This window comes from Rhinolophus sinicus, chromosome 1 (assembly GCF_057876585.1).
Source record: "Rhinolophus sinicus isolate RSI-liver-muscle chromosome 1, RSI-T2T, whole genome shotgun sequence".
NCBI classification, from domain to species: domain Eukaryota; kingdom Metazoa; phylum Chordata; class Mammalia; order Chiroptera; family Rhinolophidae; genus Rhinolophus; species Rhinolophus sinicus.
This window is the reverse complement of record NC_142501.1, coordinates 115592563-115606788: the sequence shown is the minus strand read 5'-3', so window position 1 is coordinate 115606788 and position 14226 is coordinate 115592563. Positions and strand designations below refer to the sequence as shown.

The window sequence follows — 14226 nt, the reverse complement described above, 5'->3', positions numbered from 1 at the left end:
TCTCGTAACTCTGGTGTACGCTGAGATCTTACAATGTAGACTCTTTATAAAAGTCCACTTTCTACATTTTGAAATTTTTAATTAAAAAAAATTTGAATCGGTAATGTATAGACCAAGTTTAAAATTTTTAAAAGACAAAAAGGAACAATGTCTCTCCCTTGTCTCCCAAAAAAACCATGATTCCCAAGTTTTGAGTACCCTTCAAGTCACCTGTGTACGAGCTCTGACAAGTCCATGAACTCATCCTAGAAAAAGTGCTACAGACCTCACTGCTGAATATCACTATGCTCACCTTCGAAGTACTCCCCTTGGGAAGCTATGCACTGATGCCAGCACCTAGTCCACCTTTCAAAGCAATTTTGGAATTCTTTTTCTGGAATAGCCATCAGGTCTGTCACTGTATTACCCCTGATGTCCTGAATGTCATCAAAATGTCTTCTTTTCAATATTACCTTTATCTTCAGGTAAAGAAAGAAGTCACTGGGGGCCAGATCAGGTGAATAGGAAGGGTGTTACCATAGTTATTTGTTTATGGGCTAAAAACTCCCTCACAGAGTGTCATGTGAGCTGGTGCATTGTCGTGATGCAAGAGTCATGAATTGTTGGTGAAAAGTTCGGGTTGCTTTCATCTAACTTTTGCACATAGCCTTTTCATTACTGCCAAATAATAAATTTGGTTAACTGTTTGTACAGTTGGTACAAATTCATAATGAATAATCCCTGATATCAAAACATGTGAGCAACAGCGTTGCAACAAGTTCGCGAACTTAATGATCAGATCTTGTACATCTACCGTGTTTCCCAAAAATAAGACCTAGCCAGACAATCAGCTCTACTGCGTCTTTTGGAGCAAAAATTAATATAAGACCCGGTCTTATTTTACTATAAGATCCAGTCTTATATAATATAATATAATGTAATGTAATGTAATGTAATATAATATAATATAGTATATGTAATACCAGGTCTTATATTAATTTTTGCTCCAAAAGATGCATTAGAGCTGATTGTCCAGCTAGGTCTTATTTTCGGGAAACATGGTATCTAGCTATACTTTTCCATTTTTATTTTTTAAACTTGAAAATTCATTTTTGACCAATGATGCCTACTTTACCTAAACAAATTTCTTACCATTAAAAAACTCTATAGTTCATTTATGGTTAAGCATTTTTCAGCAAGCTTTCTTAAAGTAAGAAGCCTCCTACAGAAATGGCAGTTTGAGGGGCCATGCCTGACAAGAACACCAGTTTAGTACGTAAAACAAAGGCGAAAAATATTTTTCCAGGTAATTTCTCATTAATTTAGACACTAATAATGAGTCTCAAATAACACACTAGTGAGTCTAAATCATTCAGTGTGTAGACCCCCAAATTAAAAACTTTCCCAAATAAAAATGGCAACCTCATTAAGTCAAGGAGGTTGGGGCGCGCCAGCTTGTGATTTTATTACCTCATGTTTGGTTGTTTATCATGCACCCGGTGTAGAACTATGGTACTGAAGGGCAAAATATTTTATATTTAGCAAGTGGATTTAGATAATAAACAACTCAAATATACACTTAGGTTGACATCCAGAAATCACTGTTGAAAAAAGAGAATAGTACCTTCCTTTAGAAACATCACTGAAGACCATTTGTACCTTTAATTCTACGTACATGAACGACATATAACTGGACACTGCTGTTTTGGTATAATAATTATGTAAACATAAAGTCAGCATCACACCCTGAAAATGCACTCAATCCAGGTCTTGAATTGGCTGTCTGCTCCCTCTCAAGGTCAAGCCCACTAGTGTCCAACTGATAACATCATTCTAGGGGATGCAGAAGACATACAAAACCCACAATATTATTTACGGATCTTCTTGTCCAACCTTACTCAAAATACTTCCTTGATACTTAACGGTGAAACAAAATGCTTTCCTCTTCAGACTAGGAACAAGAAAAAAAGTCATATAGACAAGAACAGGAAACATCCTAAGGAATTTATTAAAAAAAAAAAATGGTGTTTGACTAATACCTGTATGTACATTTTAGCATAAACTCAGGATACAAGGCCAACAGACAAAAATGCATTTTATGTCTATATACTAGCAAGTAATAATTGGAAATTAAAATGTAAAAAAATACCATTTATAATGTCAAAACTATGGAATATTTAGAAATAATCATGACAAAATATGTATACAATATGTACAGTGAAATTACTAAACATTGCTGAGAAAAATTAAAGAAGACCCAAATTAGTGGATAGATATATATTATATTCATGGCTAGACAGTCTTAATGTTAAGATGTCAATTCCCCTCAAATTGAGCCACAGATTAAACACAAAATTCCGGCAGGATTTGGGGGACAGAAATTGACAAGCTGATTCTAAAATTTACACTGAAATGCAAAGCACCTAGAACTGCCAAGACGAAATTTGAAAAGAAGAACAAAGTTGGAGGACTAACAGTATCTTATATATTATATAGCGCCAGTAATAAGACAGTATGGTACTGCCACAAGGAGTGACATATACATGAATTTAACAGTACTGAGTCTAGATATAGACCCCAAAGTTTATGATCAAGTGATTTTTGACAAAGAAGCCGAAATAATCCAATGGGGAAATTATAATCATTCCATGGAGTGGTGCTGTTAACAACTGAATATCCATTTAGAAAACAATGAACCTCAACTCTTACACCTCACAACTTATACAAAAATTCACTTGAAATGGATCAGACCACAAAGTGAAAGCTAAAACTATATACAAAATTCCTTAAGAAAATCTTTGTGACTTTAAGGCAGGTAAAGATTTCTTAGCTAGCAAAGAAAATGCATGAACCAAAAGAGAAGAATTTGATAAAATGGACTTCAACAAAATGAAAAACTGCTCTTTGAAAGACATGTTAAAAAAAGTGAAAAGGGGAATGCAAATTAAACGACAATTTCATACCACCACACACAAATCAGAATGGTTAAAATTAAAATGATTGACAATATCAAATACTGGTGAGGATGTGGAGCAAATGGAACTCAAATACATTACCAGTGGGTATATAAAATGGGATAATCACTTTGGAAAATAGTTTGGCAGTTTCTTAGAAATCTAAACACAAACTTATCATATGACCCAAAAATCCCACTCCTAGATATTTATCTGAGAAACAAAAAACACATATCCAAAGAAAGACTTATATCTAAATATTAGTAGCAGCTTTATTCATAACATCCCAAACTGAAAACATCCAACCAAAATGTCCATCATCATGTGAATAAATCAATTGTGGGGCATATCCACAGTGAAATACTCAACAATAAAAATGAATGAACTGATGATACATGCAACACGCATGTACTTCAAACATGCTGAGTGAAAGAAGCCAGATACAAGAGTGTATTCTGTGTGATTCCATTTCTCTGAAACACTAGGAAAGACAAATCTAAGTTATAGTGACAAAAAACAGATCAATGATGGCGGGTAGCGAGGGGTGTGGTACAAGGCAACCTTTTGGGGTGATGGAAACATCCTCTATCTTGCTTGTGGCGGTGGTTACATGGGTGTTTACATTTGTCAAAATTTACTGAACTGTGCCTCTTACTATGTGAAATCAGACCTTAATAAAGTTGCTTTTAAAAAGTACCAACAGAGAAGTCTTGGCAACATTACTGCAAACCTGGTTTCAACCCACAATTTTCAAATCACTTCATCAATCGTCTAATCTACAAAATGGGGACACTCCTGTCCTGGTCCTGTTTTGGGAAATACTACAAAGTGGCTCCTAATTATTTGTGGATCCACCTAATTGCTAAAATGTATTTGTAACTCCAAAATCAATATTTATGGAGCTTTTGTGGTCATTTATGAACATGTGCATGTGCAATGAAAAGTTTGTTCCTGTTGTCTGGCTTTTCTCTAAAATGTAAGTCAGTATTTCAGATATGGTCTGAGCTAGTCAGGACATGGCATGACTCTTGGCCCATTTTGATCTAGGTAGTACAGCAGTGTGGCTATACTCTTGGTTCCTTTTAATTTTCACAAATTCCACAGCTTTTTCACAAACTACCGTCAACTTAAGCCAACTGATTTCTTTAATCTTTTGTGCTTCTCTATTATTTTCTTTAGATATATCACCATTTCTTTCCTCAATATTGGGAAACATAGAATTTCCTTTTTTGAGCCATCCATCCTTCTTTAGAGCTGTATTGTTTCCAAATCTCCCACGGGATCAGAGATGTCTGTGTTACTTGTAGAGTACAAGCTCTGATGGGCTGCTGTCACTGACTTAGGCAAACAGATTTACTCTCCTGATTTTTAAAAATTAATGGTTTAAATTTAAAAATTTAATCTGCACCAAGCTTTACTTCTATCATCTATTTCTACACAAAAACCCAATCCATGCACTCTCTTCCTGTCAGCTTTGCTGTATATCAGTCACCTTGCAATGTTTTTAAAACTTGAAAACTTGAAAAATTTTAAAAGCTGTTAACTTTTAATATTTTAAGTTCCCTTTGGGGCAGATTCCACACCAATCATTCAGAAGTTTCTTATTTGCTGTTCTGGATTATTGTTACCTAAATCACTTCAGTTTTCCTTTTGTGGTGTGGAAGGGAAAATGTATTTTAACAAAACTCAAGAGAAAGGTGGTTTTTCTTTAGAAAGCCACTTATTTCCTCTAAACAGAAAAAGGCAGCAAAAAAAAAAAAAAAAAAAATCTTTTGTGATGCTCAGAACAGAACATGCTCACGGAGGACAGTTTTTGTTGTGTACTTACCATATTTTGATTGCCTGTGATTAACACAATCAGCCCTACATTGCCAATGACAGGGAAAGAATAATAACACACATTTTGCTTTTATAGGAAAGCATTTACACGCTAAGAAAGAGGGTAGGATTAAGAGACTGATCTCACTGATGAATCCTATTTTCAATGTAAATAAGTCGCCTCTCTGGCCCCTTTTTTCCCCTGAATATTCTAAGAAAGCCCCACCCCCCTTTCACACATACAAATCATCTCAAAGGAAAACTCCCCAAGATCCAGAGTAACTGAGCAGTCATTCCATTATATTTTTAAATTATTTCAAAATGTAAAATAAAACTTAAAAAAGAAAGACATCCAGATTCAGCTCACCATCAACCTCTACAAGAATATCACACTACTTATACACAATACACAAGTGAATATGGACTCGGACGACACACTTGGTTCAGATAAGAAAATGTTCTCACATGTGAAGGGAATTACTCAAAGAGCAACCTGTAGGTCAAGTTCTAGGCAGCTGCTCAGTTGTGACCCATTTCAAACATATAGCTCTGTTTGAAGTTTACGGAATAGATAATCTACTCTAAATGACCCATTAAAAATATCACAGTTTCTAGTGTTTTTGGCTCGTATTGAGAATGAAACACTTTATTCTTTGTTAGCTTAAAAATAAAATTTAAAAACCCAACGCCTCGTGGAAGGTATAATACTCCTAAAAATATAATCAGGATATGACATTAGAGGGAACACAAAGGTGAGACACAGCACCTTCTATCCATACACAGCAGAGTCTTGTGAAATCTAAGGCACGTGAATTGTATTCCCGGCTCATATACCTAAATCAACCATCTCTCTCGACCACCTCCTATACTTGTTTTATTCCTGCCATATCACCATCTTGGGAAAATCTATTTCTAGCAAGATCTTAAATCTTAGTGTAAGAATCCTACCAATTTACCCAATCTTTATGGGGTACCGGGATTCACTTGGGTCAAATGGTATTTGGAAAGTCAGGTTGCCCTCGCAGAAAAATCTCCTAAGTGGACTTTTTGGTGATAATTTACGTGGAGACTGACCTATAATTCTTGATGTGTATAATAAAGTCTCTGTGTAAATTCCAAACTCTGTGGATTCTGTCTTTAACGGGATGTTTCTGTTTTTCAGCCATGCTTCACGACTTCTCAAATGTTGCATTCATCTTGATTAGAAGTTTCAAAGTTTCTTTGGGCCATTTTAAAAAAAAAGCCATATTTAAAAATGATACGATTTTAGGTTATTTCCATTACAGAACTCCACAACATTGTAAGGGGACAGACAACCATACAGAGATATGAATTGAAATGCCACGTGATTCAATGACTTGATAAATCTTAAAGAACAAAACCCAGAAAATAGAACAGAAAGAAGGAACCTGGCTTGTAGGATCAGTACATCAAGACCAAATCAAAGGCAATGACCATTATTATCTAGATGAAAAAAAGTTATATATATTTATAGAATCTGAGTGCTAAAAGACACATTTAAAGATCATTTAGTCCAACCTTCCTCATTTTAAGGCAACTGAAGCCCAGAAGTTAAGCAACTTATCTGGGGTAAACTAAATTAATTCTTTTGCCTCTGTGTCCATATAAACACAAGGTAGAACCTTACTGGGATAAAGAAGTGATACTGAACATACTATCATCCAAGAGATACAGAAACCAGCTCTTGATTTACCTTCCAGTTTTTGGGCAAAAAAGTTGTATGAATGCAGCCATCAATGCTAAGAACACAGAAGACAATAACATCTTGATTTCCCACTTAAAGATCAATGTTAAATTTGGTGTCAAACCAACACAATGGAGGGAGGTAAGTAGGCAATGCGTGTAGGCTGAACAAGTATTTGTTTTGACTGTGTCAATCAGGAGCAGGGCAACACAGAGTCAACGCTTTGCTTTCCCAGAACCACAGGAAGCAACGTAGGTTGTGAGTACCTGTTTGAAGGCAGGGCTATTTAAGGCTATTCAAAAATTTGGCATGTTCTTCTCCTCTTGGTAACAGGGTTTCTCCTCCTATCTTTGGACCTGTCTTTTCCTGGAAAATTGAAAGTAGTTTAATAAGAAATGGGTCAATATTATTTGTATGGGTCACTAAAATTAGTCATCATGCAAATGCCATACCTTTAGCATTCCATCCCGCTCCCATTTGAAGAGGCCACAGTTACTGAAACAGAAAAGATGGGATTTACTCAGCATGAGGTACGGGCCCACACACATACAGACAGACACCACGAGAGTTCCCCCATTCAAGCAGAAGCTGATATAGATGACACATATATTACAGGTTATGTTCAAATGCCACTGAAAATACACACGCCAGTGACTGGAGAAATGGTTTTCAACTCTGTAATATAAGTCAGGCACATCAGAGATGGAATTTCTGAAGGCAGTATGACAGGGCACATGGTAGGTGATGAATGCAAGCTTGGTGCCTCACAGCCACCAGGATGACACTCAGATTTAGGAGCTAACACCCTTTTCTCTTTTTCTGGAACTAAAAGGTTGGGATAAAAAAGGATTAATCTTCCTTCTAGTCGGGATAATCCTTCCTCCTTTTTTTTATAACCCAAATGTGTTTGCTTTCTTATTATCCAGAAGGCACAGATATTCTTGTTCTCCTTTTTTAACATGGTGGGTGAATCCAGTCCTGAGAAGAGATGTGGCTAGTATGGGGAAAGCTTATTTCTACCAAGTGCATTCTGGAGAAGAAAGAGAGAAACACAGAATACAGGAAAGTCATGGAAGTATGTCTTCCCCTGGGCACTGAGAGGGTCTGGGGCTTAGGGGACGACCTACCTGCTTCATCCTTCTTCCCTGTCTAGTTTTGTAGGGTAAGCCCTGACATTTTCTTTTTCTTTTTTGTAATGCAAGTGCATGACTTAAGCTCTGATTGATGAGGCATCCATTTCGAAGAAGCATCCACTTCGAAGATGGCTAACTCAATAAACACATTGCCAGCCACAGGGTTAGGTAGGCCACCTGCCACCCCATTGAGGTTCCTTGGTTTTAGAGATCTCTATTACCTTCAACAACTGACCATTTGGGCTACTTGTTTTCTCTTCCTGCGCTTTAAATCCCTCCTCTTATGTTTTAAATTCACCAATAGAGAGTGAGCCCTGGAAACCCTAGACCCCACCCTGACCCCAATAAAAGTAGAATCCCACCTGAGACCTGTGTGGCCCCAGGTGTGCTGTGTAATTTCCAGCTCTTGTAAATAATAAACCTGTATCTTTTCAGAGTTCCCTGATGGTTATTGCTGAAGGGCGTCTTGCAATCACAGTAAGAACCACTAGGGCTGGTCCAGACACAACACTGGCTATTGATAGGCTGAGACCAATACAGAACAAAGTTAGACTCTCCTCCTGCCCTGACAGTCAGCATGCCATAGCCTTAGCCTTGAACCTCTCCATCACCTTCCCCATCTAGAGACCAGTTCAAGATCTACTGAGAGAACTTTTGCAGCCTACTATGGTAGGAGATCAATGACGATACTAAGAAAAAAATCAGTTTTAGTCCGGGGTCAGCAAAAAAAATGCAACCCATGGGTCAAATCCAGCCTGGCACGTGTTTTCATAAATAAAGTCTTATTTGAACACAGCCATGTCCATTTGTGGCTGCTTTCGAGCTACAATAGCAAAGCGGAGTAGTTGTGAAAACCGACCATGTGGCCAACGAAGCCTAGTATTTTTCCTATCTGGTCTTTTATAGAAAAAGCTTGCCTACTTCTGCTCTAGATCAAGAATTGACAAGAGAAAGAGCAGAGAACGCAGCTGTTCTTCACAAAAATAACAGTGCCACCTGGAGGCCAAAAAGGCATGTTGCTCTTCCATTAGTGAGCTGTACTTACTGCTTATCCTTAATGCAGTATGCAAATGTCTCACGTAAGCTGTCATTACAATATTTTGGAGAGAAGTCAAGTATCAGTATACACATAAGTACTTAAAACAATTATAATCTAGACTGCAAACAGTTCAAAAATCAGCTCCTGACAAGGTGATGAACTAGCATGTAGTCCGAGCCTCCTTTCCAACAGTTCAGCTTTGGAGAAACTTGAAGTGAGAGTGAATACGTTTCAGGAAGCAAACAGCAACCAAAATCAAACAAGCAAAGAAAAGGGTACTGAGACTATCCTGGTGAGACATCCTCAGGAAGACTAAAGGTGATCCTGAAATTGCTTCAAATCCCAAAGGATCAATGTCATACAAATTATGTCCTCTAAGAACACTGCCAATAAAATCAGACGTTAATGACAAAAAAAAAAAAAAAGGTAAAAATCAATCCCATATGTTTGGAAATTAAACATTACTAATCCTTGGGTCAAAAAAGCAATCATTGGGGCCATTAAGAAATACATGTAACTACACCTAACTACACTTTCGTGGGGACTTCTAGAACAGCAGGGAAATATGACTGGCCACACAGCAGGTTCTTTATACCAGCATCACCACAAACATGTGAGGAATGTCTTGCTCTATGACATGATGGCTATGGCATTACAACAGCTACCATGTCACGATGGCTATGTTGTCACTAGGTGATAGGAATGTTTCAACTCCATTACAATGTTACGCAGCCACCGTCATGTATGCGGTCCATGGCTGACTGAAACATCATTATGTGGCATGTGACTGTCCATAAATGAGAGCATTGAATGGACCAGTGACAATACTCTACAAGCTGCACGTGATCACCCACCCTGAAGCCCACAGGGTGTGCTCTATGTGAGTAATGCTCAACACAGCAGCTCTGCCTCTGCATCTGAAGTTTCCCACAAAAGTAAAAAAAAAACAACAAAAAACTGCTGAACAGTGGAGGGAAAAAGTCCAATTTCCCAACCCCCAGCAAATACACACATTCCCGAACACACATTACCCATACTTTATTTACTCAGCAAATATTTCTGAGGACCTACTATGGGCCGGGCACTATATTAACAATTGGGGATAAAGCAGTAACGAGGGCAGGGGTCCTTCCCTCGAGGAGCTACAAGAAGGCACAGAAATAAGGTTTGACCGTCACGTAAGACTGTCCAATGTTCCAATGCAACAGCAGCACACTGGAATTGGGTTCCAGAAGCCCAGACAGGACAAGGAACCCTAGGCAGTTCTCATACCTGCAGTGCTTTTTGGGAAGCCTGGCAAGGGAGATACATCTGTTTCCACAGGGACACTTGAAAAACCTCTTTATGCCGTCATGCCAGTGGTAGTTGTGTTGCTCATGGACACAGGTCTCCAAAGGCTTGAAGTGGGTGTAGGCACACTGCATAAAACCAACAGAAGGGCGCACATCTGGTCAGGAGCTCTGAAGGAGAAACTGGTTAGCTGCTACGAGGGCAACCTTTGGTTCTCTCGTCACCACCCTGGTGCTTGCTAGTAGAGCTGCCACCTTATCTACTAGCTACGGCGACCCCTGTGTTTCTTCTTGGGTCCCTCATACTGATACCACTTTTTCTCATGTTTGTCCCAATTTCTGGTCAGGCACGAAGCACACCATAACCTTCTGTGACATCAAAACAACAGCAAGGGCAGAGGAAGAAAAATACTAGAAACCTCTAAATTGCCTCACAGGTCTATTCTATAGTCGCTGCAGTCCCTTGGCTATAGGGTACTGAGACATGGGGCCCATTTAGGAAGGTTGATCAGCAGCTCAATTATTTTTGCTTACAAGGCCTCTGAAAAGGGCATAAGCTTATTACCACTCTTATTTTTTAATCAGCAAAACCAAGACAGAGGAATGAAGTAATTCACTTAATTGTGATTCTCAAAAGGGCTGTAGAGAATAAGAAATGGTAGGTGAAAATCGAAAAAGGTTAATTTCTAGGACAGTGCAATGTTAATTTCTGCTAATTACATTGAGTCTAGATAAATAACTTCTGACTTTGGCAACCGCAACACAGACAGAGTGGTATGCCAGCTGTGTGGTAGGCAGAATAATGTCCCCCTTCCCCAAGGATGTACACACCTGATTCCCTAGAACCTATGAGTCTGTCAGGTTACACAGTAAAAGGGGATTAAGGTTACTAATTAGTTGCATTTAAGATCAGGAGATTATCTTGGATTATCTGGGTGGGCCCAATGAAATCACAAGATGTCGTTAAAAGTGGAAGTGAATACAGGGCAGGAGGTTGGAGAGATGCCATGAGAGGGCTCAACCTGCCATTGCTGGCTTCGAAGAAGGAGGCAGGGCCACAAACCAAGGAATCCGGGCAGGATCTAGAAGCCGGGAAAGACAAGGAAACGGATTCTCCCCTAGAGCCTACAGAAAGGAACACAGCCCTAAGGACACCCCGATTTTAGCCCTGTGAGCCCCACAAAGACTTCTGACCTACAGAACCATAAGATAACAGGAGGTTGGTGCAAAAGTAATTGTGGTTTAAAAGGTTAAAATTGCAAAATCTGCAATTACTTTTGCACCAACCTAATAAATTTGTGTTGTTTTATGCTACCAAGTCAGTGGTCATTTGTCAGAGCAGCAACAGGAAACTAACACACCAGCCAGGTGCTCATGTTTCTCACTTTGTTAGAATAAAGCTGTGCCATCTGTGGTAAAACCTTTACTTACTCTTCAAGGCCTGAATCCTCTCCAGGAAACCCTACTTTTTGGTGGTGGCTAGTTCAAGGCTGCCCCCTAAATATAAAGCAGAATCTAAGGATTTTAAAGGCATAAAGAGAAAATTGTACTTGGTAAGCTAAGCCTCTTTCTCCTCTTACACATGTATAAGGCCAATTAGCTGGGCAGGTATAAAATCAGTGGTAATGGAAGCAATAGTGCTCAGCAAGAGATTTTTTTTTTGGGGGGGACATTTTTTATTGATGTTGAGGAATAGGGGATATTATATTTTCTAATAGACTTAGGGTAAAAATTCTGCAAACATAGACAATAATTCAAATTCTGCATTGAGACTCATTTAGTACATTAAGCCCCAAGTACAAAGGGACGAAAGTAGTTTGTCATAACACGTGATGCCAGATCAAGTCATTCAGCCAAGGTCCCAGGGACTGTGAACTAACTGTGTAGACTGAGGACACCCTCAGCTAGAAACGTGAGCAAGACGTAACAATAACTTGGGTCCAATGGGCAGAGACGTTACGTCATAAACGAAGGACCTAAGCGGGTCTCTGGTCACAAGACACGGCCGCACATGCCACAGACCCTCCATGTCCTGTTAAGTCACAACAGCACATGACAGGGCCCACGGTCAGAACCGTCTCCCGCACTCACCGTCCTGCATGTCACCACTCGACATTTCACTTCTTTGATACTTCTCATCTTTTCTTCCATTTGTTCTTTTTTCACCAGTGGATCAAAGTAGAGTTCCTGCAGCTCAGCCTCGACCTGGAATGACAAGGCATCCAGGAGACCTTATGCCAAATCCAGCATATATTCAGGCAGCAGTTCAGTAATAATCAGAGAGAACTGAAGAGGTAAGCTCACTGTCATGAGGGCTGATCACGCAAACCAAAAGATGATCACAAGTAAACACACGTTCTTAACATGCACAGAAAAAAGGGTATGAAAGCATTTGGTGATTTTTTAAACCATTAAATGTAAACTTGAAATGCTGTCATCACGAACAGTGCAACTAGGTCAGCTGCACACGGGAAGGGACTCAGTCCTACCGTCCCAATACAGGCTTGAACATGGAAGGCATTCAATGCCTCCCCAGGGATTATAGACCAGTCTTTTCTATACATTTCTGCGGACCAAGCACTTGGCAGGAGCAAGCCCCGGTTGTTCAGAACAACAGGGAGGAGATATGCGGGCGGAGAGGTATTCAAGGCAGAAAGAGGTCACAGGTCTGGTGTCAGCGCAGCTACGTAAGGCACAGGGTCCAGGGCCTTTGGCGGCCACTAGAGGCAAGAAGTGCTTTATGGTCTTCCAAGCATCTCTCCTGATTGATTTTCAAGTCCAGTAGAAAGGCATGATATATAACTGATAGGTGACCATTGCATTAGTCATTTGTTAATCAAAGGAAGAGCAGATCAGAGTATTGGCAGTAAATGGGGGCAATACTGCCGCCAAGGGGCCATTTGGAAATCTGTGGGAGCACTTTTTTTGTTATCCCAATGATTGCTACCGAGGGTACTGGCAGGGGCAGGGATACCATGCCATCTGCAATGAACAGAACAGTTCCTCCAGACAACAAAGGATTGTTCTGAATGTTTTATGAGACACCAAGTGGATTAAATACCTGAATATAACCCTAAACCTAACTGCTTTATATACACACAACCCTACAATATTTGTACGTGGTTTTAATACACACTGAATATTGCAAGAGTGCAGCTAGGCAACTCCTGGGTATATGGAAGTATAGTTGCACTTTGTTGTTTTTAAAAGTTTCCCAGGATTATTCACTGTTTAAAAAACAACAACCATATTTTCAAAGAAATACACCCATGGTAATTAAACGACCAAGAGAACATATTTATATAAGTCTTCCTTTCTAGCTGTCTCAACTATTTACAACTCTTATAAATCCAACACTGACTACTTCATTATTTCTTCTAGGTTAATTGTGCCCATGTATTTACATAATGAAATACATATTTTTAATGTAAATACTTTCCTTTTTTCTTCTTTATATTACAACTAGGCTATCATATTGACATTTACAATATAATTCAACTAGTTAGGTGATTATATTATCCACAAATTCTATTTCAAGATAATTAGGGAGCAATACAAAATACTTATTATTAAAAAGGGGCATTGCAAGTGTTGAGCTGGTAACTGCTGGGCATTTGAGAGGCCAATATAAAAATATTTGAATGGAAAAATCTCTTCTCACATTGCAAGGCAGAAAATAGTAGATAGTGGTAAGCCATTCAAATGTTAAGTTCACAGCCATCACTACATGTAAACATTTTTTATAATACTGAAGTCTATTTAAGTAATGTTAAAGATATTCTTCAACGCAAGGACAAAGGTAAAACTAAAATCTATTGGAAATATTTGTTCTTCAAGATGGACTCAAACAAATGGACATACAAAAGAAACTGATTCTTAGCACCCTGACAAAGCACTATGAGTCTGAAGGGCATCTCTACCATCTTTGATCTTTTGAGCTCTTACCTCTTTTAGGATCCCTGTGTGCTTTGATTTTGCTTTTAGAATTTTCTGAAATTCCCCAGATTCCAGGTAAGCAAGCTGTTCTCTCCTTTTTTTCCTGGCAGGCTCCAATTCATCTTCAGCTAGAGCAGAAAGAAAAAGCATCAGCTGTTCCAGAGTAATTTCAGAAGTCAGCATGTCTCAACTCAGCTTACCCCATTATCTGTCTCTGTCCACCAGGCCCTTCAAACTTAATTCACCCCACTAGATACCAGGAGAGGAAGACTCTTAAAAAGTGAGCTGAGAAGTAGAAACTAGAATATAGGGGAACGACAGATTTGACCACTGGATGAGAATCTTTTTCACTTTAAAACAGGAACTGATTATA

General features: G+C 38.9%; 1 protein-coding gene across 6 annotated transcripts in view; it reads right to left on the bottom strand.

The window, feature by feature from the left end:
* Positions 1 to 3187: 3187 nt before the first annotated feature.
* The window catches only part of MCM10 (minichromosome maintenance 10 replication initiation factor), a 33172-nt gene continuing 22133 nt past the window's right edge, over positions 3188 to 14226 (bottom strand). For 5 of the 6 annotated variants that reach the window (XM_019738324.3, XM_088788947.1, XM_088788948.1 and 2 more), the window contains exons 16-20: positions 13863 to 13981; positions 12009 to 12122; positions 9901 to 10046; positions 6909 to 6951; positions 3188 to 6822 (exon numbers count right to left, since the gene is read on the bottom strand). In XM_019738324.3, the coding sequence (XP_019593883.2) occupies positions 6739 to 6822; positions 6909 to 6951; positions 9901 to 10046; positions 12009 to 12122; positions 13863 to 13981 (506 nt within the window). In that variant the 3' untranslated portion in view covers positions 3188 to 6738. The remainder of the gene's footprint in view (positions 6823 to 6908; positions 6952 to 9900; positions 10047 to 12008; positions 12123 to 13862; positions 13982 to 14226) is intronic. The other variant, XM_074324760.2, reaches the window with a different exon arrangement.